At 49.2% G+C, this 24,532-nt stretch overlaps 2 protein-coding genes across 7 annotated transcripts; both read right to left on the bottom strand.

The window, feature by feature from the left end:
- Positions 1–225: 225 nt before the first annotated feature.
- On the bottom strand, positions 226–1,708 carry LOC134054606 (D(1) dopamine receptor-like). Its single transcript, XM_062510464.1, is given in 2 exon segments — positions 226–471; positions 473–1,708. Coding segments are annotated over 2 exon segments (1,482 nt in total).
- Positions 1,709–8,500: 6,792 nt separating this feature from the next.
- On the bottom strand, positions 8,501–22,884 carry CHMP7 (charged multivesicular body protein 7). 6 transcript variants are annotated; one of them, XM_062510545.1, is made up of 10 exons: positions 22,549–22,884; positions 21,488–21,662; positions 18,882–19,067; positions 17,606–17,739; positions 17,196–17,244; positions 12,602–12,721; positions 11,831–11,929; positions 10,594–10,654; positions 9,679–9,840; positions 8,501–8,852 (listed from the first exon to the last, which is right to left on the bottom strand). In XM_062510545.1, exons 1-10 carry the CDS (start codon positions 22,836–22,838, stop codon positions 8,788–8,790), a joined length of 1,341 nt encoding a protein of 446 aa, XP_062366529.1. In that variant the 5' UTR covers positions 22,839–22,884; the 3' UTR covers positions 8,501–8,787. The 6 variants fall into 6 exon arrangements, with proteins under 6 accessions (XP_062366529.1, XP_062366528.1, XP_062366527.1 ...); XM_062510544.1 differs by having other exon boundaries at positions 9,679–9,843; XM_062510543.1 differs by having other exon boundaries at positions 18,882–19,085.
- Positions 22,885–24,532: the final 1,648 nt, after the last annotated feature.

The raw sequence follows: 24,532 nt of genomic DNA on the forward strand, positions 1-24,532 counted from the left end.
AGCCGCCTCTGCCCGCAGCACAGAGGGGTTTTCACTTCCTCAGGAGACCGAACCATCTCTGCTCTCTCAGATGAAGTCACCAGGAAAGTGAAATTCCAGACCTTCCATTTCCATCTTTTGCAGAAAGTGAGGGTTGTTTTTTTCCCCATGGGTGAACTGGAGAAAGCAGCAACACAAATCCCTGCTGGCCCCCGCCCCCCGCCCTGGGCTGGGACCAAAATTCAGTTACAAAAACACAGCTGGAGACACCCAAAAAACCAGTGTGGCCATTCCACAGTCGGTGATGCAGAGTGGAACACCCTCATCATCCTCAGCTCCCCACAGAACAGGCAGTGACAGGAACATCCCAATTTCCCTCTCTGCTGGAGACCTCCCCACCACTCTTTTCCCACCCCAGGCTCCAGGGAAGGCGTTGCTGGCCAGCTGGGGAATCCTCCCCATCCAGACACGGGTTCCACACTCGGGAAAGGGATTCAGGAGGGGGAGAGGAGCCTGGAGAAGCCCTCTCCGAGGCCACCTCGTGGTTTTCCAGCTGCAGCAGGGCGTGGGGGCGGCTGAGGGTGTGCTGGGTGGTGTCGGGGTGGAAGGACACCAGCTCCCTGCTGAACGTCACCCTCTCCACGGCGCTGCCGGGACAGAGGCAACCCCAGCCCAGCAAGGAGGCGAAAGCCCGGCGGAATTCCGCGTTGAAGGCGTAGATGACGGGATTGAGGGCAGAGTTGGCCCAGCCCAGCCAGGTGAAGGTGCTGAGCACGGCCCCGCTGACGCACGGGACGCGCAGCTCAGGGTCACAGAAGGGCAGCAGGCAGTTGAGGATGAAGAAGGGCAGCCAGCAGCACACGAAGACGCCCATGATGACGGAGAGGGTCTGCAGCACCTTGGTCTCCTTCTTGAGGGAGTTTTTCAGGGAGGTTTCCCCAGGGCAGTCGCCGCTGCCCAGGCAGCTCCAGGCGTGTCCGGGTCTCTCCAGGGAGGAGATCCTGCGGAGCTGGCGCCGGGCGATGCGGAAGAGGTGCCCGTAGGTGGCCAGCATGATGGCCACGGGGATGTAGAAGCTGATGAGGGACGAGGAGATGGCGTAGGTCCCGCCGAGGCTGGAATCACAGCTCTCCTCCTCCGCCGAGCCATTCAATCCCAGCTGCTCTCGGCCGGGCGGCTCCCGGTCCTTGTGCCACTGCAGCTGCACGGGGATGAAGGAGATGAGGAGGGACAGCAGCCAAGCCACCCCGATGGCGACCAAGGCCACGCGCTGTGTCACCCTCCTCCGGTAGCCAAAGGGGCTGGCGATGGCCCAGTAGCGCTCGACGCTGATGAGGCACAGGTGCAGGATGGAGGCCGTGCAGCACATGATGTCAAAAGCCACCCACAGGTCACAGAAAGCCCCGAAGGGCCAGAAGCCCAGCACGTCGGTGGCAGCTCTCCAGGGCATCACCAGCACGGCCACCAGCAGGTCGGACACGGCCAAGGAGAGCACGAAGAGATTGGTGACCCTGGAGCGCAGGAGCGGGAAGCGGAGCACGGCCGCGCACACCAGAGCGTTCCCCAGCAGCGTGGAGAGGATGAGGAGGGACAGGCAGGCGGCTGCCACCGCCCGCAGGGACAGCGGGGAGTGGCTTTGTCCTGCCCAGCTGGTGGCATTGAGCGTGTGACATGAGCCGCTGTGTGTGGCATTCCCAGCTCCTCCTGCCGAGGGGTAGCACCCATCCATGGCTTCCGTGTTTATCCGGTCCTGAGGGATGGACACGGGGATGGACACGGGGATGGACACAGAGAGGGACAGGGATGGACACAGGGATGGACACGGGGATGGACACGGGGATGGACAGGGATGGACACGGGGATGGACACAGAGAGGGACAGGGATGGACACAGGGATGGACACGGGGATGGACACGGGGATGGACACAGGGATGGACACAGGGATGGACAGGGATGGACACGGGGATGGACACAGAGAGGGACAAGGGGATGGACACAGGGACACAGGGATGGACACGGGTGATTTCTCAGCTGCTCAAGTCTCCAGACCCCATGTTCCCCATTTCCCTGCTCCCACAGCCCCAGCTGCGATCCAGTCCCACTGCCAGCACAGGAGAACTGCTGGAAGCTCTCAGTCCTTCACAGCGTTTGGATTTTCCCTCCTGCCTCCCGGCCCAGCTCCCTTCCTCTGCTGCTCCCAGGAGCCGGCACTCACCTCCGGGGGCTGGGGAGGCTTTTCCTGCAAATCTTCCTCCCTGTCCTGTCTCCTCTTCACCTGCTGGTGATCCTGTGCCCGCTGCAGGATTCCCAGATCCCTCCCGTGGCCGGGCTGGGATTCGCTGCCGGGAGCAAGAGGGGTCTGAGCTCCCCCTGCTCCTGCAGCCCCCCCTGCTCCCAGACCTGCTCTTCCCTCTGGATTTCACTCGGGTGGGATCTGGCTCTGCCCCTCGGAGCTGGGAGAACGTGTGAATCCGCAGGGTGAGTCACCGGGAATTCGGTGAGAAGGTTGAAGGGGGGAAATAATCACTCCAGTTTGATTTGAGGGTCCTCAATGCAAATGAGCACAGAAATTTTACTGTGATTTCTGAATAAAAGATGCCTGATTTCAGTGCCGAGGCACTGAGTCACAGCTCAGAGATGACCCCAAACCAATCATTCCTCCCTGCCCTGAGCTGGTGCAAAACTGGCATTTACTGTCCACTGAAAAAACAGCTTCTCCAGGAAGAAAAAAAAAAAAAGGAAAAAAAACCCCCACATCTAAAAATCCTGTACAAACCTAGAGGTTTCTTCTTTCTGAAAGTCTCACACCAAGCAGCCTCAGATCTTTTTTTCAGTACAGTTTACCTGTGAAACCTGTGAGGATGCTGAACATCACCTGGGTAAATTTTTTAATCCTTAATAAATGGATTTTACTTTCAGTGAAGTGGTGTAAAGTCTCTTCTCTTTCAGGTTCATCACCAATTCCCAGCTCGTCCCACATCAGCTTTCACTCAGGGATAACTGGAAACATCAGAGAGTCAAGATGCTTTTCCAGTCAGGTGTGGATGTGGCACCTGGGGACACGGTTTGGGGGTGGCCTTGGCAGTGCTGAGGCCACACTTGGACTTGATGGTCCTGAAGGTCAGATCAGTGCCACCACTGTAGTGTGACAGATCAGTGCCACCCTGCAGTGTGTGACAGATCAGTGCCACCCTGCAGTGTGTGACAGATCAGTGCCACCAGTGCCCTGTGTGTGACAGATCAGTGCCACCAGTGCAGTGTGTGACAGATCAGTGCCACCCTGCAGTGTGTGACAGATCAGTGCCACCACTGCAGTGTGTGACAGATCAGTGCCACCAGTGCCCTGTGTGTGACAGATCAGTGCCACCCTGCAGTGTGTGACAGATCAGTGCCACCAGTGCCCTGTGTGTGACAGATCAGTGCCACCCTGCAGTGTGTGACAGATCAGTGCCACCAGTGCCCTGTGTGTGACAGATCAGTGCCACCCTGCAGTGTGTGACAGATCAGTGCCACCAGTGCCCTGTGTGTGACAGATCAGTGCCACCAGTGCCCTGTGTGTGACAGATCAGTGCCACCCTGCAGTGTGTGACAGATCAGTGCCACCCTGCAGTGTGTGACAGATCAGTGCCACCAGTGCCCTGTGTGACAGATCAGTGCCACCCTGCAGTGTGTGACAGATCAGTGCCACCAGTGCCCTGTGTGTGACAGATCAGTGCCACCAGTGCAGTGTGTGAGAGATCAGTGCCACCCTGCAGTGTGTGACAGATCAGTGCCACCCTGCAGTGTGTGACAGATCAGTGCCACCAGTGCCCTGTGTGTGACAGATCAGTGCCACCAGTGCCCTGTGTGACAGATCAGTGCCACCAGTGCAGTGTGTGACAGATCAGTGCCACCACTGCAGTGTGTGACAGATCAGTGCCACCAGTGCCCTGTGTGTGACAGATCAGTGCCACCCTGCAGTGTGTGACAGATCAGTGCCACCCTGCTGTGTGTGACAGATCAGTGCCACCAGTGCCCTGTGTGTGACAGATCAGTGCCACCCTGCAGTGTGTGACAGATCAGTGCCACCAGTGCCCTGTGTGACAGATCAGTGCCACCCTGCAGTGTGTGACAGATCAGTGCCACCCTGCAGTGTGTGACAGATCAGTGCCACCAGTGCCCTGTGTGTGACAGATCAGTGCCACCCTGCAGTGTGTGACAGATCAGTGCCACCAGTGCCCTGTGTGACAGATCAGTGCCACCAGTGCAGTGTGTGACAGATCAGTGCCACCACTGCAGTGTGTGACAGATCAGTGCCACCAGTGCCCTGTGTGTGACAGATCAGTGCCACCCTGCAGTGTGTGACAGATCAGTGCCACCAGTGCCCTGTGTGACAGATCAGTGCCACCCTGCAGTGTGTGACAGATCAGTGCCACCAATGCCCTGTGTGTGACAGATCAGTGCCACCAGTGCCCTGTGTGTGACAGATCAGTGCCACCCTGCAGTGTGTGACAGATCAGTGCCACCAGTGCCCTGTGTGACAGATCAGTGCCACCAGTGCAGTGTGTGACAGATCAGTGCCACCACTGTAGTGTGACAGCTCAGTGCCACCCTGCAGTGTGTGACAGATCAGTGCCACCACTGTAGTGTGTGACAGATCAGTGCCACCCTGCAGTGTGTGACAGATCAGTGCCACCAGTGCCCTGTGTGTGACAGATCAGTGCCACCCTGCAGTGTGTGACAGATCAGTGCCACCAGTGCCCTGTGTGACAGATCAGTGCCACCAGTGCCCTGTGTGTGACAGATCAGTGCCACCCTGCAGTGTGTGACAGATCAGTGCCACCCTGCTGTGTGTGACAGATCAGTGCCACCAGTGCAGTGTGTGACAGATCAGTGCCACCCTGCAGTGTGTGACAGATCAGTGCCACCAGTGCCCTGTGTGTGACAGATCAGTGCCACCCTGCAGTGTGTGACAGATCAGTGCCACCACTGTAGTGTGACAGATCAGTGCCACCAGTGCCCTGTGTGACAGATCAGTGCCACCACTGCTCTCTTGAGAAGAGCCCGATCCATTCCCGACAGGAAGCCGACTCTCCCTGGATGACACAGCCCGGGCTCTCTCCCGCCTGTCCGGGCCCGCGCTGTCCCCTTGTCACGGCGTTTGCTGGTGACAGCTTGGTTTAATGAAGCCTCATTAGCGGCGGGGCTGTTCCAGGGAGCGAGGGTAGATGGCACCAGCGGCCGGCGCACGGAGCAGCGCCTGCCCTCGGGAATTCGGGATCCAGCGGAGGAAAAGCGCGGAGCTGAGTCAGGGCAAGGGCAAGATGGAGAGCAGGGAAATTCCTTCCCCAAAGAGCGGAATAAACACCGGGACAGCTCCCAGGGAATGGGCAAGGCCCGAGGCTGCCGGAGGGTGGTGATTCCACCCTTCCAGTGCCTGACATTTCCCATATAGGATTTCATCCCAATTTCCAACCTAAACCTCCCCTGGCACCGCCTGAGGCTGCGGGAAAGGATCTGCCCTGGCTGGGTTGTTGTGGGATGGGATGGGATGGGATGGGATGGGATGGGATGGGATGGGATGGGATGGGATGGGATAATGGGATGGGATGGGATGGGATGGGATGGGATGGGATGGGATGGGATGGGATGGAATGAGACGGGAATGGGGATGGGATAATGGGATGGGATGGGATGGAATGGGATGGGATGGGATAATGGGATGGGATGGGAATTATCCAATTTTCTGTGTATTTTGGACCACAGCTGATGCAGAAATCCCTGCGGGTTCTGCTGTCACAGGCAAACCAAACCCAGCAGCTCCTCCTGTGAGAGATCACAACTCCTCCCCTGAGGAAGCTGCATTATTTTATAATCAACAGTTCCTTTTTATCCAGACTCAAGTTAAGCACTACTTTAAACAGCTCTCCAGCATGAAAAGATTCCAGTTTGGTGGCAATTCAGCTCAAAAGCTTTTATATTTCATTTCCTCACCCAGCAAGAGGCTGCCCTTGATTTTCTTTCCCTGCTGTCTCACCAAAATATCCTGAAAATTCTCCATTTCAGGCACCCTGATTACATCCCCCACTCTACATCAAAGGCAGAAAATTACCAGCCACTCTAAATAAAGCAGCAGCTGCTGGGGTTTAACTCCTAAATGTCACTTCCAGCACGGCTGATGCATCCCAGGATTACAGGGGAGTGTTTATTCCTGCAGGAATCCCTGGATTTCCAGGGAAGGGACAAGTTCTGATATCAGAGGAGAAAGGAGGGGGGGAGTCAGACTTGAAAAACAAGAATCCAGGTTTGTAGGTGAGACCTGAGCCCTGGAGAAAATCCATGGGAGCACTCCAGGGATCAGCTCAAACCTCAGTCAGAGGAAACGGCATCAACAGCCTGGGAATTCCAGGTTTAGGCAGTGTGGTTTTAGAGGGAAATTTGGCTTTTTATACACCAGGCCACTCAATTTACATCGATTTTCTTCAGAGGAGGGAAATCCAGTACCAGGCTCCCAGTCTGGGCTGCTTAATTACAATTAGAACAAGAAGCTGGGTGAAAAACTGTCCCAAAATTAGCTTCAGGAATTGCCTGGTACAAAGCCAAGGGCTTCATTAGAATTGATTTCCTTTTCTCTGTGGACAAAGTGGTTTAGGCAGAGGGGCAGTGATTGTGAACCTTGAAAGTGCAGGTTTGAGATGCAGAGTGATTAAAAAGGAGGAAGATAAAGAAAAGCAGGAATTGTGTCCAAAGCGACACCAGGAATGAAGGTGGTGCCACCCAAAAAGCAGCACAGGCTGCTCAGGAAAAACAGATGAATTATTAAATGTGGTCATATTTAATAATGGGCTTTTTAAAGCCAGGTCGAAGTCAGTCTGGAGGAGCAGTTGCTTGGTTTGGGTTTGGATAAAGCAGCCCAGGACTATCCCTGGATTCCAGCACAGCTGGAACAGCAGCTGGAACAGGGAAAAGCACAGGAGACCCCAGAGCCCCCCTCGGGTCCCTCCCCTTTTGTCACACACAGGAAACACTGAGGTTCTTCTCCCATTTACTTCCAGAGGAAAGGAACACAGAGCTTCATTGTACATCATTCCATGGGGGAGGTGTGAGCTGCAGCCTGCCCCCTCCCCTGGCAGGAGCCTGCACTGGTGAGTGGTGACAGAGGGGACACAGCCCCTGGGGACACCCCCAGGGACACCCCCTGACCCTGGGGACACCCCCAGGGACACCCCCTAGTCCTGGGGACACCCCCAGGGACACTCCTGACCCTGGGGACACCCCCAGGGACACCCCCTGGTCCTGGGGACACCCCCAGGGACACTCCTGACCCTGGGGACACCTCCAGGGACACCCCCTGGTCCTGGGGACACCTCCGGGGACACCCCCTGGTCCTGGGGACACCCCCAGGGACACCCCCTGACCCTGGGCTGGGGCTGAGTGAGCAAGAAATGATCACCAGGAGGGGAAACTCCAGCCCTCATTCCCATTATCCCAAACTGCCACTGAGGAATGGAGTTTGGAGAGGCAGCGTGGAAGTGCTGGAATACATTCCCAGTGGTACTGGAATACATTCCCAGTAGTGCTGAATACATTCCCAGTGGTGCTGTGGGGACACATTCCCAGTGGTGCTGTGGGGACACATTCCCAGTGGTGCTGGGACACATTCCCAGTCAAGGAGAGGGGCACAGGGCTGGTGATCCATCCACAGGCAGCCAGGCACTCCCCTGCCATGCTCAGGAATCCCAGGGAAGGGCACATTCCCCTCCTGCAAGCTCTGTTTTTCAGGGATTTGGGCTTCCCACGCTTCCATGTGCACACGAGGGGTAAAAAGTGACCTGCAAAAGATGAGGGTTTAGCTCACGTGGGGAGAGGCAGCCCTGGTGTGGTGCTCGGGGGTTTTGTGCATCAGAAACATCCACAGGGGCTGGGTTTGGGGCTTTTTGGGAACACACAATCCTGTGGGATTGAAGGCAAAGCCAAGGCTGCTCCCTGGAGCTGTGCTCTCCCAAAGGATCCCTTCTCTTCCCAAACCCCAAACCCCTCTGTGCCAGCTCAGAGCCATCACCCTGCAGTTCCCAATCAGTTTTGCTTACAGGGAGGATACAAAAATAACCACCAGCTCCAATTTCAAGAGCCAGCAGGAAGAGGCAGCACCCAGCCCTGGAAACCACTCTGGGGGAATCTTTTGCAGGTCTCCCTTTTAAGGCCTTAATGTCATTAGAGAGAGAGGGATTCTTTTGTCTTGTGCTTACCATTTCTGCCCTTCTCTGAGCAGCACCAAAATCTCCTAAAACCGAGCAGTTCCAGTGCCTGGCTGTCAGTGCAGGATCCAGAGGGAGGGGACACAACAACCAGCAGCTGCTGAAGCTCGCTGCAGGTACAGCAAGGGCAGAACTGATGTGCCAAAGTGTTCTAAACAACCACAAAAAAAACAGCCAAATGTTGGGCCACTGCAACGCTGCTGCTGCTGCTGCTACTCAAGATTCTCAACACCAGCCACAGCAAAGGAAGAGAAATCAAAACCAAACCCAAAACCGAGCACTGCTATGGACACAGAGGAGTTTTATCTTCACTGGAGTTGTATTCCCTGGAGGGAAGGCTGGATGTGGCAGTGACTTCGGGTCACGAGTCAGATGTTGGCACAGAGATGACAAACACCAGCTGGGGCCAGGTCCAGAGTGGATTGTCATGGCAGGAGCTCCTGCTGCTGCTGAGCAAAGACAGATCCAGAAGGACAGCGAGGTGTCCCCCCTGTCCTTGGAAGTTCTGGTCACGAGTTAAGGAACATTGAGACAACTTCCCAAACTGCAGCAACAGGATTCTGTTGGCTCTTCAGAGATTCAGTCCCAGAGCTGTTTTGGGTTCAGAAGAAGCAGAAGGAGTCTTTTGTGCCAGATCTGTGAAGAGAATTGCAACAGAGAAGAGATCAGAACTAATCAAACACATCCACAACCACCCAATAAAATTCCAGAGGGCCTCAGTGCTTTTCCCTGCTCAGCTCCATCCCCCTGGAAGCACAGGTTCCATGTTTTTGATAGGGGAAAAGGCTCTGGAAATTGAAGTGATTTCCTCACCAAAACAAAAGGAAAACTACACAGCCAATCCCGTGGAATTGCTCATGAGCAGATTCCCAAGAGGAAAATTGAAACTGTCCAAGACAGATGCAGGGAAAGCTCAGTTCAAGCCCACAAACTCTGGTCATTCACTGTTAATAAATCACAGGATATCCTGAGTTGGAAGGGACCCAAAAAGATCTTTAATAAACAATAAATTTATTTTTTTTATAATTCTTATTTTCAAACTCCTTATCAGTAAAGCCCAGTTTAAGCAGGCCTGTCCCACACAAAGAGCATTCCATGGAAGATGCTGAGTGCTGGACAAATCCTGTCTGTTTTACCCCTTCCAACACTGCCTGGCTTGGTACAAGTTTGTTAAATTTAAAAAGCAATTAGTCCAAGCAGCAGCTCCCTCACAGAGCCTTCAGCTCTCCCTCCACCCTTGGCAAAGGATCCAGAAAGAATTCCCAGCTCTGCCAGAATTTGGTTTAGCTGTTCTGAACCAGGACCCAGGCACAATTCCCAGCTCTCCCAGGACTGGGTTTAGCTGTTCTGAACCAGGACCCAGGCACAATTCCCAGCTCTCCCAGGACTGGGTTTAGCTCTGTGACCCCTGTGCTGCTCAGGGCTGTCTCAGCTCCCTCCCAGGCCCTGCTGCCATTCCCACCTCCAGCAGACACAGAGAGCTGCTCCAGCTCAGCTTCCAGCTCAGCATCTGACATGGGGGCACTCAGCACCCTCTGGGGAACGGGAGGCAGATCCATGGAATCCTTGCTAGAGTCCTGCAGGAGACTGTCCAGCTCCTTCTCCAGCTCCTCAGAGTCCATCTCTGCTGATTAAAGAAAACATTTCAGCTCCAAGGAGAATTCAGAGGCATACTCACAGCACAGAGATCCAAAACAGAGCTGATATTCCTCCCATCCATTGCTACTCACAAGGAATTTCCTGCACTTCTTTTTAAAGGACTGAAAATTTGGTCCTCATCTCAGGGAGGAGAATTTTTTTTTTCTTGACACTGAGGCCAAGAAGCTCTGGCACCTTTCAGCAGAGGCAAACAAGCTGCAGCAACAGCCAGGCCAGAGGAAAAAGCTCATCCCTTCAAAAAAACAAAGCAGCAGCCACCCTAAAAATAGATTAATCAACATTACACAGCTTTGAACTGAAATCCAGCCCCAAACAGGGACCAGGAGGATTTGGAGATGAATAAACTGTGAGAGGGGAGAATTCCCTGCTCCCCATTCCAGCCAAGGAATGGAATTTCGGGAAGAGTTTATCCCCCCAGGAAGCTGCTGAATGTGGGGAGGGAGCAGGGAAAGGGATGGAGCAGAGAAAGGGATGGAGCAGGGAAAGGGATGGAGCAGGGAAAGGGATGGAGCAGGGAAAGGGATGGAGCAGGGAAAGGGATGGAGCAGGGAAAGGGATGGAGCAGGGAAAGGGATGGAGCAGGGAAAGGGATGGAGCAGGGAAAGGGATGGAGCAGGGAAAGGGATGGAGCAGGGAAAGGGATGGAGCAGGGAAATGAGGAACAGGGAAATGAGGAACAGGGAAAGAAGGAGAAAAGGATAAAAACCCCAGGACATACCCAGACCATTGATCCCCACTCCAGCCAGAGTCTGGGCCACTTCATCTTGAGTGTCACAAAGCTGAGGTATAAAATAAACACAATTAGATAGAGATTAGAAATTAATTTTGTGCCCTACTGTAGCTGCTTTCTCAGCAGCAGAAATAACCAAAAAAAAAAAAAATCAGAAGTTGTCCTAAAGGCAGCAGGAATTAGTGCAAAAGACATTTCCCCCATGGTTTTCACAAAGAACATGAAGATGGAATATTATTATTTCATTATAATAAATAACAAGGCCAGTCATGGCACATTTGAGGATCAAACCAGAATTTCACAGAGTAAAAAAAAAAACCTCTCTCTGATTTGGGCTTTTTCACAGAAATAAAGAGATGAAATTGCAGAATCAGGAAGCTGAAGACCAACACATCTCAGCCACTCAGCTCGGGCTGAAATCTCAGTTTGAGCTGATGGTGCTAAAAAATTAATCCTTGGCTGTTTGTCACAGCAGCTCAGGCAGCCTTGAGACTGCTCTGCTCACTTCAGTTCCTGCAGAATTAACTCCTCTCCCTCACTGAAATGCAGGATATTACAGAATTGCAGAATTAACTAGGTTGGAAAAGACCTTTGAGATCAAGTTCAGCCTGTGGGGAAAAAAACAAATGATAAAATGAAATGAAATAAAATAGAATAAAATAAAATTTAAAAATAGAATAAAAATGAAAGAGAATAAAAATAAAGATTAAATAAAAAGAAAATAAGAATTAAAATAAAATAGAACATAGAATAGAGAATAGAATAGAATAGAACAGAACAGAATAGAATAGAAATAGAAAAAAAAAAAACAGAATAATAGCAGAACAGAAAGAGAATAAAACAAAAAACTCCCCAAAAATCACAAAATTAAATTAAATTAAATTTCAGGCTGTTTCATGCACACAGTTGCATTCCAGCTTCCAAAGGTCTGATTTGTATTTTTAATAAACCTAAAGACTTTCTAGGAAAGCTGGGTGCTTCCCCAAGAATCTTGATCAAAAAAAATCTCACAGAATTAAAGTAAATTAAAATACAAAACAGCAAAACCAGAAGACACAGAAATCTTCTTGCTGATGTTTTAGCTCAAAATTAAATCAGTTTGCTTTGGTGCCATAAAGGGAAAAAAAACCCTAAATAATTAAAAGCAACCAAAGGATTAATAATTAATTAATATTTGGGCAGGTTTCTTGGGAATATCCACACCCTCCTTTTGCTCTTCCAGTACCTCTTGGATCTGATCCACCAGGTTCTCTGCCCTCTCCACTGTCACATCCTTCATGGAAAGCTTCAGAGCTCCCACTCCAGCCTGGTAGGCATTAAACACCTGGAAATTCAAAATAGAAGAGATGAAGATAATGCTCAAGAACTCCAGGCTGGAAGGTACTAAATGCCTGGAAATTAGAAATAAAAGAGATGAAGATGCACAGTGCTGATGGAAACAGTGGGAGCTGCTCTCCAGAGCTGCTTCCCAAGCAGGATCCTTGGAGGAACAACAGGAAATGGAGGAAATTCCCAGGGTAAATCCCAGCCATGAGGGGAAGGGATGAGCAGAAGAGAGGGGCAGCAGGAGGAGCTCAGGGGAGGGAGGGAGAGAGAAAGAAAGGGAGGGAAGAACAGAGAGAGGGGGAAAAGGGAAGGATAGAGGGTGAGAGGGAGAAAGGGAAGGAGGGTGGGAGAGGGGGAGAGCAGGAGAGGGGAAAAGGGGGAGAGGGGGAGAGGGTGGGAGAGGGGGAGAGGGGAAAAGGGGGAGAGGGGGAGAGGGAGAGGGAAAAAGGGAGAGAGCGAGGCAGGGAGGGAGGAAGGAACAGGGAGGGAGTGAAGGAGGGAGGGAGAGAGAGAGAGAGAGAGAGGGAGGGGAAAAAGGGAAGGACAGAGGATGGGAGGGAGGGGGGAAGGAAGTGAGGGAGGGAGGCAGGGAGGGAGGGAAAAAGAGAAGGAAAAAGGGGGAGAGGGACGAAGGGAGGGAGGAAAAGAGGGAGGGAGGAGCCCACGGTACCATCTGGTCAGTCTGGGAGGCGTAGATCCTGTCCAGGATTCCCTGCACCGCATCCAGCTTGGAGTGCAGCTCCTCGATCCTGCGCTCCGTCCTGCGCTTGGACTTGAGGCACCTCAGAGCCTGGGCAGGGACACAAACACACACACACAGGGCTGTGGTGTCAGGGACACACACACAAAAACACACACAAACACACACACACACACAGGGCTGTGGTGTCAGGGACACACACACAGGGCTGTGGTGTCAGGGACACACACACAAAAACACAAACACACACAAACACACACACACACACAGGGCTGTGGTGTCAGGGACACACACACAAAAACACAAACACACACACACACAAACACACACAAACACACACACACAGGGCAGTGGTGTCAGGGACACACACACAAAAACACACACAAACACACACAAACACACACAGAGAGACACACACACACACAGGGCTGTGGTGTCAGGGACACACACACAAAAACACACACAAACACACACAAACACACACACACACAAACACACACAAACACACACACACAGGGCTGTGGTGTCAGGGACACACACACAAAAACACACACAAACACACACAAACACACACACACAGGGCTGTGGTGTCAGGGACACACACACAAAAACACAAACACACACAAACACACAGGGCTGTGGTGTCAGGGACACACACACAAAAACACAAACACACACACACAAACACACACAAACACACACACACAGGGCTGTGGTGTCAGGGACACACACACAAAAACACACACAAACACACACAAACACACACACACAGGGCTGTGGTGTCAGGGACACACACACAAAAACACACACAAACACACACAAACACACACACACACACACAGGGCTGTGGTGTCAGGGACACACACACAAAAACACACACAAACACACACAAACACACACACACAGGGCTGTGGTGTCAGGGACACACACACAAAAACACAAACACACACAAACACACAGGGCTGTGGTGTCAGGGACACACACACAAAAACACACACATACACACACACACAGGGCTGTGGTGTCAGGGACACACACACAAAAACACACAAAAACACACACAAACACACACACACAGGGCTGTGGTGTCAGGGACACACACACAAAAACACACACAAACACACACACACACACAGGGCTGTGGTGTCAGGGACACACACACAAAAACACAAACACACACACACAAACACACACAAACACACACACACAGGGCTGTGGTGTCAGGGACACACACACAAAAACACACACAAACACACACAAACACACACACACAGGGCTGTGGTGTCAGGGACACACACACAAAAACACACACAAACACACACAAACACACACACACAGGGCTGTGGTGTCAGGGACACACACACAAAAACACACACAAACACACACACACAGGGCTGTGGTGTCAGGGACACACACACAAAAACACACACAAACACACACAAACACACACACACAGGGCTGTGGTGTCAGGGACACACACACAAAAACACACACAAACACACACACACAGGGCTGTGGTGTCAGGGACACACACACAAAAACACACAAAAACACACACAAACACACACACACAGGGCTGTGGTGTCAGGGACACACACACAAAAACACACAAAAACACACACAAACACACACAAACACACACACACAGGGCTGTGGTGTCAGGGACACACACACAAAAACACACACAAACACACACAAACACACACACACACACAGGGCTGTGGTGTCAGGGACACACACACACACACACACACACACACACACAGGGCTGTGGTGTCAGGGACACACACACACACACACACACACACACACACGGCTGTGGTGTCAGGGACACACACACAAAAACACACACAAACACACACAAACACACACACACAGGGCTGTGGTGTCAGGGACACACACACACACACACACACACACACACATAAACACACACACACAGGGCTGTGGTGTCAGGGACACACACACACACACACACACACACGGCTGTGGTGTCAGGGACACACACACAAAAACACACACAAACACACACAAACACACACACACACACACACACACGGCTGTGGTGTCAGGCACAGAGTGGTGCTGGCTTCTGACACCAGACAGAACGTGAGTGATGTGCTGGGAAAGGCAAGGAGTCGACAGGAAGGTGTCACAGGTGTGTGTGTGCGTGCAACGGGAAGAGCTTTGAGTGTACAAGCAGGAGGAATGGAGATTGTAGCAAGTTTTGATACAAAATAAAAGAATTGCTGAGCCGGTTTTACTGGGTAATTGAGAAGTCAAAAGGTAAAATGAGCTGGAAGGGGTTTTTATGGCTCAGAGCAAAGGATAAATCCACCTCAAATAAAAGATGATTTTACCAAGCAAAAAGATTTTCACAGGCAAACAAGAAAGCCACTGCTGCAAGTACAAAAAAAAAAAAAAAAATCTCAGAATTCTCCACTGTGAGAAAACTGAAATACAACTTTTAGCTTAAAGTGTGACACACTGACTTTCAGTGTTTGTAGAACAGTACCACGGGTTTGGAGATGTCAGCAGTTATGGTGGGCTGTGGGCAACAGCAAAAATAGCGAGTGGTTCTCGTGTTCTAGGATGTTCTGCACTGAAAAGTCTGCAATGCACTGGAACCAGAACCAGAATGGCTCCAGAACCAGAACCAGAATGGTCCAGAACCAGAAATAGAATGGGTTCAGAACCAGAACGGCTCCAGAACCAGAAATAGAATGGGTTCAGAACCAGAACTAGAATGGTCCAGAACCAGAAATAGAATGGGTTCAGAACCAGAACTAGAATGGGTTGAGAACCAGAACTAGAATGGCTCCAGAACCAGAACTAGAATGGTCCAGAACCAGAACGGGTTCAGAACCAGAACTAGAATGCTCCAGAACCAGAACTAGAATGGGTTGAGAACCAGAATCAGAACCAGAATGGTCCAGAACCAGAAATAGAATGGGTTCAGAACCAGAACTAGAATGGTCCAGAACCAGAACTAGAATGGGTTGAGAACCAGAACTAGAATGGCTCCAGAACCAGAACTAGAATGGTCCAGAACCAGAACGGGTTCAGAACCAGAACTAGAATGCTCCAGAACCAGAAATAGAACGGGTCCAGAACCAGAACGGGTTGAAAACCAGAACTAGAATGCTCCAGAACCAGAACTAGACTGGCTCCAGACAAAGCCACAGCTGATGCTGAGAGCTGCAGGCCAGGCTCTGCCACCACCATCCCAGAATTGCTCAATCCTCTGGATACAATAAACAGAATTTTAAGAACCACCTGGAGCCCCACATCCCTCCTTTCAGCTCTTACTCTATGTATAATGTCAGAAAACTTTACTGCATGAATATAATTTATTTTAACTCTGCTATTAATTAAACTTAGAAATAGAAGTGTGATAAATAGATATTTTCTTGGACTATAACGACGTAAAAAGCTTTTGTGCATGTAATCAACTCAGAGAATGGTAAAAAGATAATCAGAATATTCTTCACATTCTTGGATTATCCTAGGTGGATGAAGACAGGGGTGATGAACACCAGAACACCAGGGAAGGAATTTATTGATCTGTTATCAAGGAGCCACAAGAAGGAAAAAAAAAAAAATTATTTACAGGTTGAGGGGATGATTTTGAATAATGCATAAAGATCTGTGAATATGCAACAGGTTGATGCATTTAAAGAGGAATTTTCTGACTTAGTGTGTGCTCTTGGCTAAAGCACCCAGCCCTTATAACCTTTTGCTTTATTGTCTCTTACTAAACCTTTTAAAATTTACCAGGAAAATGAACCTCGTTTTTCAGAGCTTTACACTCAAATCTGGGATGTCTCCCTTCCCCTGGGCTTCAAAATTCCTGCTGGCACCACGGGAAAATTGGGATGAAGCTTTAAAAATGGGCAATGGCCAGGTGTCCTCCACACTGAACTCGTGGGTTCATCCAGGAATTCCTGGATCACCTGGGTGGTATCCAGCAAAAAAAAAAAAAAAAAAAAATCTTGGATGTCTCCCTTGGAAAGGTCAGGCCACCTGAAATCTTCCAGCTGGCACCAGGAGTTATTCACATTCCCCAGTTTTTGACTTGTGGAGTTTCTTTCTGATTAAAAGCTGGTATTTGTAGCCTGTTGCATCATGCAGGAAGGAAGGAAAAGCAGAGAGGGGTTGTGAAATGTGTGTTTGTGCAAAACTTGTTCAGAAATTACTATCTCAAAGGCAAAATTTAACTGACAAATTAAAAAAAAAAATAAATAAAAAAGCCAGGAGATGGATTTTGATGATTCTGAGCGGGTCCCTTCCAATCTGGGATATTCTGGGATTGGGAGTGTCATTAAAAAAAACCCAAAACAACCAGAAATCCCTGAAGGCATGCACAGAACAAGTGGGTTTAAGAGTTTATTTCCATTTCCCTTCATCACCTCACTCTGGAAAAATAAATCCTTCACCTTAAGGAGAGCTTTGGCTTCAGAGCCACCACTCCAACACCCCTGGGATGAAGCCCCCAAATTTAACCCTGGCCATGATCTGCAGGTCTGCAGCAGCTCCAGGACATTTCCCTGGCAGTTCCACTCACCAGCTGCTTCTTCCCAGCTCTGCAAGCACTCCTGGCATCCTCTTTACACCTGGAAGATGGAAAAAGGAAAAAGAGGAAATTTCTTTCTTATTTTACAAACCACAACCACCCTCTGCCTCTCTCTGAGGGGACCACAGTGGTGCATTTTGGACACAACCACCCTCAAAGTGCTGTTGATTGAACTCCAAATCCTTGCAAACATTCCACCTTGTTTTCATAGGGAGCAGGGAACAAAGGCTGGGAAAGCTGCACCCAGCACATGGCTGTGACTATTTTGTTTATGAACAGGGAAAAAAAAAAAAAAAAAAAAAACCAAACCACGGGAAATCAGCTTCTAATTGTGTCCCAAAGTTCTACATCCCACAGATTTTTTTTTTTTTTTTTTCCCTACCACCCTTCCCCAAAATTACTTCTCTGCTTCCTGGGAAAGGGACTCCACCTTCTGTGACAGCAGCTGCTCACTCTGCATGAGCTGATAAACTCCAATGTCCACATCATTCATTGGGGACACCTTGGCGTGGAGGCCTCGGGCAAACTTCACAATCTAAAAACAAAGCAGCACAGCCTGGAGTCACTTCCCAAAAATCTGAATTAGGAATATTTTCACTTGGAAGGAAGAAAGGAAGGAAAAGATGGTTTGTTTTTTTTTTTTTTTTTGCACTGGCAGTTTAGACCTCGGAGTCACGAGGACGTCCCAGTCACCACAGGATTTAATATTAAACTAGGCAGGATCAGGATCAGCAGTGTGGAAATAAAAGCCTTAATGAAAAACCTGGAAGATTTCAAGCTGTTCCTGGATTCTGGAAGTGGATGGGAATGTCAGACTCCCAAGGGCTTCAGGACACCACGAGGAAAGTGGAACCTCAGAGCTGAGAGCCTGCAGCTCTGTAGGAATTGACAAACAGAAAAAAAGCTTTCCAAAAAACGTGGAATTCCACGCTGGTTCCAGAGGTGTGGAGTTTGTGTGTTGGGAACAGTCAGCCTGCAGTGTCTGCCATGTTTTTAACTCCTGAATTAAATGGGAATCATTATAAATGTTTAAAGAACCTGCCATGCCAGAATGAGAGTTTCCCATCACCTACAACCATATAACAACATCACAGCACTCAGAATTTACCTTTCCAACCACAAAACACCCATTTCAAACACAATGAGAACTTCCCTTCACCTACAACCACATAACAACAGCAGCACTCAGAATTTACCTTTCCAACCACAAAACACCCATTTCAAACACAATGAGAACTTCCCATCACCTACAACCACATAACAACATCACAGCACTCAGAATTTACCTTTCCAACCACAAAACACCCATTTCAAACACAATGAGAGTTTCCTGTCACCTACAACCACATAACAACAGCAGCACTCAGAATTTACCTTTCCAACCACAAAACACCCATTTCAAACACAATGAGTTTCCCATCACCTACAACCACATAACAACAGCAGCACTCAGAATTTACCTTTCCAAACACAAAACACCCATTTCAAACACAATGAGAGTTTCCCATCACCTACAACCACATAACAACATCACAGCACTCAGAATTTACCTTTCCAACCACAAAACACCCATTTCAACCACCAAAATCGCTAAAAAAAAAATTCCATTTTTTTTTTTTTTTCCTACAGGCAAGACACGGATGACACCACCCAAAAGCAGTCACCTGGACCCTGTACCTTCTCTCCATTCTGTTCCAGGATGGTGACCCTCTTCTCCTTCTGCAGCTGCAGCAGCAACAAGTAGAAAGTTCTTTCATCAGGGCAGAGCCCGGCACAGAGCGAGCGCAGCTCGGACAGGGCGACCACGGGGTGGGAAGAGAGGGCAGAGTTCTGGTACAGGTGATAAACTTCTTCTGCTTTCTCCTGCAACAAATCCAGGGCCTGCCTTAGGGTTGTAGTTATTGTGGTTTTCCAATCCTGCACTGTGTTAGTGCATAAATTGAAAATCTGTATAGAGCGGTGGTTATTGTTTTAAGGTTTTGGTCATATGAAGCTATTACTTAAAAAAAAAAAAAAAAAACCACCAAGATAGTGTTTCTTAAGAAACATCAAAAACAATTCTTCTGGAAGAATATTAGTAATAAAATGTCCCTCTAGGAAAACGACAAAAAAAAATTCTATTAAAAAAAAATGCAAAAATCCCTCTAAAAACTGCAAAAAAAAATTCCTCTTAAAAATAGACCAAAAACAATCCCTCTAAAAAACCACCAAAAAAGCTGTCCCTAAAAAAAAACTAACAAAACCAAAAAAATCCCTCTAAAAAACCACCAAAACAAAAAAAATCCCTCTAAAAAAACACCAAAAAGCTGTCACTCTAAAAAACAGAACCAAAAAATCCCTTTAAAAAAACCACCAAAACCAAAAAAATCCCTTTAAAAAAAGCACCAAAACAAAAAAATCCCTTTAAAAAAAGCACCAAAAAGCTGTCACTCTAAAAAACTACCAAAACCAAAAAAATCCCTCTAAAAAAACCACCAAAACCAAAAAATCCCTTTAAAAAAAGCACCAAAAACAATCCCTCTAAAAACCACCAAAAGAAAAATCCCTCTACAAATCTGCCACGACATCCCTCTAAAGAGCACAAAAAACAATCCCTCTAAAAAAAAAATTTAAAATCCTTCTAAAAAACACACCAAAAACCATCCCTCTAAAAACAATAGGAAAAAAAAAACTCCCTCTAAAAAACACACAAAACAATCCCTCTGGGTCTGAAACTCAAGGACACCCCACAGTCTCAAGCCCCAAAATCAGAAACAAAAGTGAGCTATGGGTGGTGCAAACTGGGGGTAAATGACTTCATTACCTGAAGGGATAATTGGACAATTAACCCCTGATAGAATGGAACAAAGTCAGAATTGTCTGAAAAACTCAGGGCCCCTCTCAGAGGCTTTGTCCCCCAAGGTGTGGCTGTTGAAGGCACTGAATAAATCCCAACTTTATTGTCTTTATCTGGTCTCTGTTCTAGGGAGCCACTCCAAGGCATCACAGGGATGCTGTGAGCCCTCAGAGCATTCCTGCTCTTCCCAAATCCTCCCACACCTCCTTCCTCCCAACCTGGACACTTCCTCTTTTATTCCAGAGTGACTTGCAGAATGAGCTGTAGGGAAGTGTCAAAACTGTCAAAATAGTCGTCCACAAAACCCAAAACTCTGCTATTGGCACTCCCTGAAATGCTGTGGAACAGCACAGGAACCACACAGAGAATCGATTGGCTTCTCCTGCACTTCCTGGAAATCCCTCCCCAGGTCTGAACCAAATCAAAATTCCTGCTTTTAAAGATTTCCTGCATTTCTGCTGGGCAAGGTAACCCAGACGACCACAGCAAGACTTGGGGCTCATTCTGCAGATTCACAGAGCACCAGAGAGAGAAAAGGGGCTGGGACAGGATCCAAGGCAGCCCCAATCCCATGGGAAAGCAGCTGGAGTAATGCCCAGGGAAGCTGGGCTGGTGGAACACTGGATTTCCAGGCTGTGGCTGTTCCATCTCTGGAGCAGATTGAACTTGGGGCTGAGAGCTCCTCATGTCCCACACAGGAACGAGCTCCAGTTGGGATTTACAGCTGGCTCCCAGCACAGCTCCTGCCTTCCTGGACAAGCAAGGAATTGTGTCCCTCCCTGTTCTTGGAGTCAATGAGAAGTCATTGTGAGAACCAGGGAATGGTTTGGGATGGAAGGACCTCAAATCCCATCAGTGCCACCCCTGGCATGGCAGGGACACCTCCCACTGTCCCAGGTGCTCCAACCCAGCCTTGGGCACTTCAGGGATCCAGGGGCAGCCACAGCTCCTCTGGGAATTCCAGAGAACTCTCCTTCCAGGCAGGAATTCCTTCCCACTATCCCATCCACCCCTGCCCTCTGGCGGTGGGAAGCCATTCCCTGTGTCCTGTCCCTCCATCTCTTGTTCAAATCCCTCTCCAGCTCTCCTGGAGCCCCTTTAGGATCTGGGGAACTGCCTTGTGTCCCCAGACCTTCTCTTCTCCAGGATCATCCCTGGAAGGGGCTCTGAGCTCTCCCTGGAGCCTCTTCCTCTCCAGGTGAGCACCCCCAGCTCTCCTAGCCTGGTTCCAGCCCTTGGAGCAGCTCTGTTATTTTCAAGGAACATCAAGAGATCTGAGTCATTTCCCATGCCCAAGTCACTCCATCCCTCTCTCTCCAGGCTTTTGAACACCTCAGGAGCACCAATGAAGATCTGCTCAGCCCTGACCCCTCCTTCCCAGCACATGGAATGATTCCTGCTTTTCCTGGAGATGCACAACCTCAGGAAAGCTCTCAACAACACTCACCTGAAGCAGCTCCACGTAAATCAGAACCTCCTCTTCCTCGGGAATTTTGCTGTCCCCCAGCACGCTGGAGAGGGTCCACTTGAGGGGCTTCAGGATGAAAACTCCCACACCCCACGAGATCCAGCTGCTGTCTACACTGGCCATGAAGTCTGACTCCCTCTGGAGCTTCCCACGTCTAGGGAAAAGATAATTCATGTGGAACTGAACACAGTCAGTCTAGACCTTGGATATCCTGCACATCCTCCACTCCCGTGGCATTTTCTACCACCTGATCCAGCTCATGTTTGAGATCTTATTGCTGGAAGCACACAGAGGTTTCCATTCCTCCCCTGCTTCCTTTGGATCCCTTTTGTTTACTCTTTTTTTCCCGTTTTGCAAATTTCTCCCAGTTCTCTGACTCAAAACTGATGAGGCATCAAACGAGGAAATGAAACGGGGAGGATCAATTTTAGGAGTAATCAGCCATTTCATGATAGTTCTGTTTCAATATTCAACTGTAGCTTCTCAGATCTACTGGTTTTAATTTTCAGGTCACCAACAGAGCTCCTGCTGTTTCGAGTCTCTTCGAAATACCAGTCCCGGGCTCCAATTTCACAGCACAAAACCTCTGGTTGCCAACACCAGCTCAACACAACCCCGGTGCCCTCGGCAACTGCGACACCACAACATTCCAGGGAACATTCCCCCATTTAACACCAATATTCCCTTGAGATTCCCCTGCCCTCCCACTCCTCCTGCGAGCCCTTGCGTGAGCTCTGATTCCCTGCCCAGCTCGGCCTCCCAGATTCCACACACACACACCATAAACCGCAATTCACAGAATCCCACACGCGTTTGGGCTGGAAGGACATTAAATCCCATCCAGTGCCACCCCTGCCATGCCCAGAGACACCTTCCACAGTCTCAGGCTGTTGCGAGCCCCATCCAACCTGTCCTTGGACACTTCCAAGCATCCAAGGGCAGCCACAGCTTCTCCAGGAACGCTGTGCCAGGGCACAATTCATCCTTCAGGCTGGCACAGCACGGATCCACCGCCAGCCACATCCCCCGTCCTATTTTACCTAAGCAGCTCCCTGAGGACGGTGCCCAGCCCCAAGGGGACGCTGCCTCGCCGCTCGAAGCCGCTCTGCAGCTCCCTCAGGCACGTCCTCACCGCGCCGCTCCGCCGGCCGCGGGCCAGCACCAGCCCGACCCAGAAGGCCATCTTGCTGTCCCACTCGGTGCTGTTCACCTCGCGGCTCTGCTTGAAGGCCGAGAAAAGGAAGGCCATGCGCTCGTCATCCGTCTCCCACTCCGGGGGCAGGTCCCCGGCCGGGGCCGGCCCAGGGGGGGCCTCCCCCGGGCTGCACATCTACGCGAGCCCCCGGCTCGGCCGCGGCCTCCGCCCGGCCCGGCCGCCCGCCCGCCTCAGAGAAGACGCGCAGGGCGCATGCGCGGTGCCACCCCCGCGTCACTTGGGGTGGTTCGCGCCGTGGGCTCCCCCCCCCCTCCACCCCCCCGCAGTGGTACGGCCCGGGGGGGGCTCAACGGCCCCGCCCACAATCGCCCCGGGATCCCGGGTGTGACGTCATCTCTACGTCATTGTGACGTCACGCATGAAGCAATGAGTGAGGTCAAGGCGGTTTGTGACAGGGAGGGGATTGGGGCTATTTGGGACTATATATAATACTTATATAATAATTAACATATGTATTATAAAATATAAAATATATTTCCCATGTGTATCATATAGAAAATGCGTGTTATTAATTTTAATCATATAAAACATATAAATAATAATAGTAATAATAATAAATAGATTATGATAGAAAACATAATGTACATATAACATCAACTAGAGAATATACATTAACAAAAAGTTATTAATGACAAACTAAATATTTATTAGTATAAAATATTAGAAATATAAGTATAATGTATAATACTACATTCTAAATATAATGTAATCATAAAGCACAATAGTATAGATGTGATATGATAATGACATTATGTCATTATATCATAATATAAAATTATATTAGATTATAATAATACAATATCACTAATTAATATATAGTTCGATATGTTATTATATAATGTATAATCATGTCTTTTCGTATATATTATATAATATCACTATATATTATATTTTTTTCATAATGTACAATTTATACATAATTTCACGCAACATTATATATATTTTATAAGCCTGTAATTCATATTACAGAGAGGGAACTTTTATATATGTATGCAAATCTTTATGCATATATAGTCCCTACAGATATAAAAAATAATACATGTCTTACTTTTATATAAAATAAGAATAAGAATAAGAAAGAATAAGAATAAGAATAAGAATAAGAATAAGAATAAGAATAAGAATAAGAATAAGAATAAGAATAAGAATAAGAATAAAGACAGGACTCCTTTTTAATATCTATTCTTATAGCTGTTTTACATTTATTTTTATAAATATTTGGGACACTTTTGGCTGGGTTGCACTCTGGGGCTTCTCATCCTTGTCCTTGTGTCATGGAATCTTGGAATTCTAGATTTGGGTTGGGAAAGACCTTAAACCCTATCCTTAAATCTCATCCTTAAACCTCATCCTTAAACCCCATTCTTAAACTTCATCCTTAAACCCCATCCTAAACCCCATCTTAAATCCCATCCTTAGATCCCATCCTAAATCCCATCTTTAAACCCCATCCTGAACCCCATCCTAAACCCCATCCTAAATCCCATCCTAAATCCCATCCTTAGATCCCATCCTTAGATCCCACCCTAAACCCCATCCTTAAACCCCATCCTAAACCCCATCCTAAACCCCATCCTAAATCCCACCCTAAACCCCATCCTAAATCCCACCCTAAACCCCATCCTAAACCCCATCCTAAATCCCACCCTAAACCCCATCCTAAACCCCATCCTAAATCCCATCCTAAATCCCACCCTAAACCCCATCCTAAACCCCATCCTTAAACCCCATCCTAAACCCCACCCTAAATCCCATCCTAAATCCCATCCTAAACCCCATCCTTAAACCCCATCCAACCTGGCCTTGGA

This window comes from Cinclus cinclus, chromosome 29 (genome assembly GCF_963662255.1).
Source record: "Cinclus cinclus chromosome 29, bCinCin1.1, whole genome shotgun sequence".
NCBI lineage: Eukaryota > Metazoa > Chordata > Aves > Passeriformes > Cinclidae > Cinclus > Cinclus cinclus.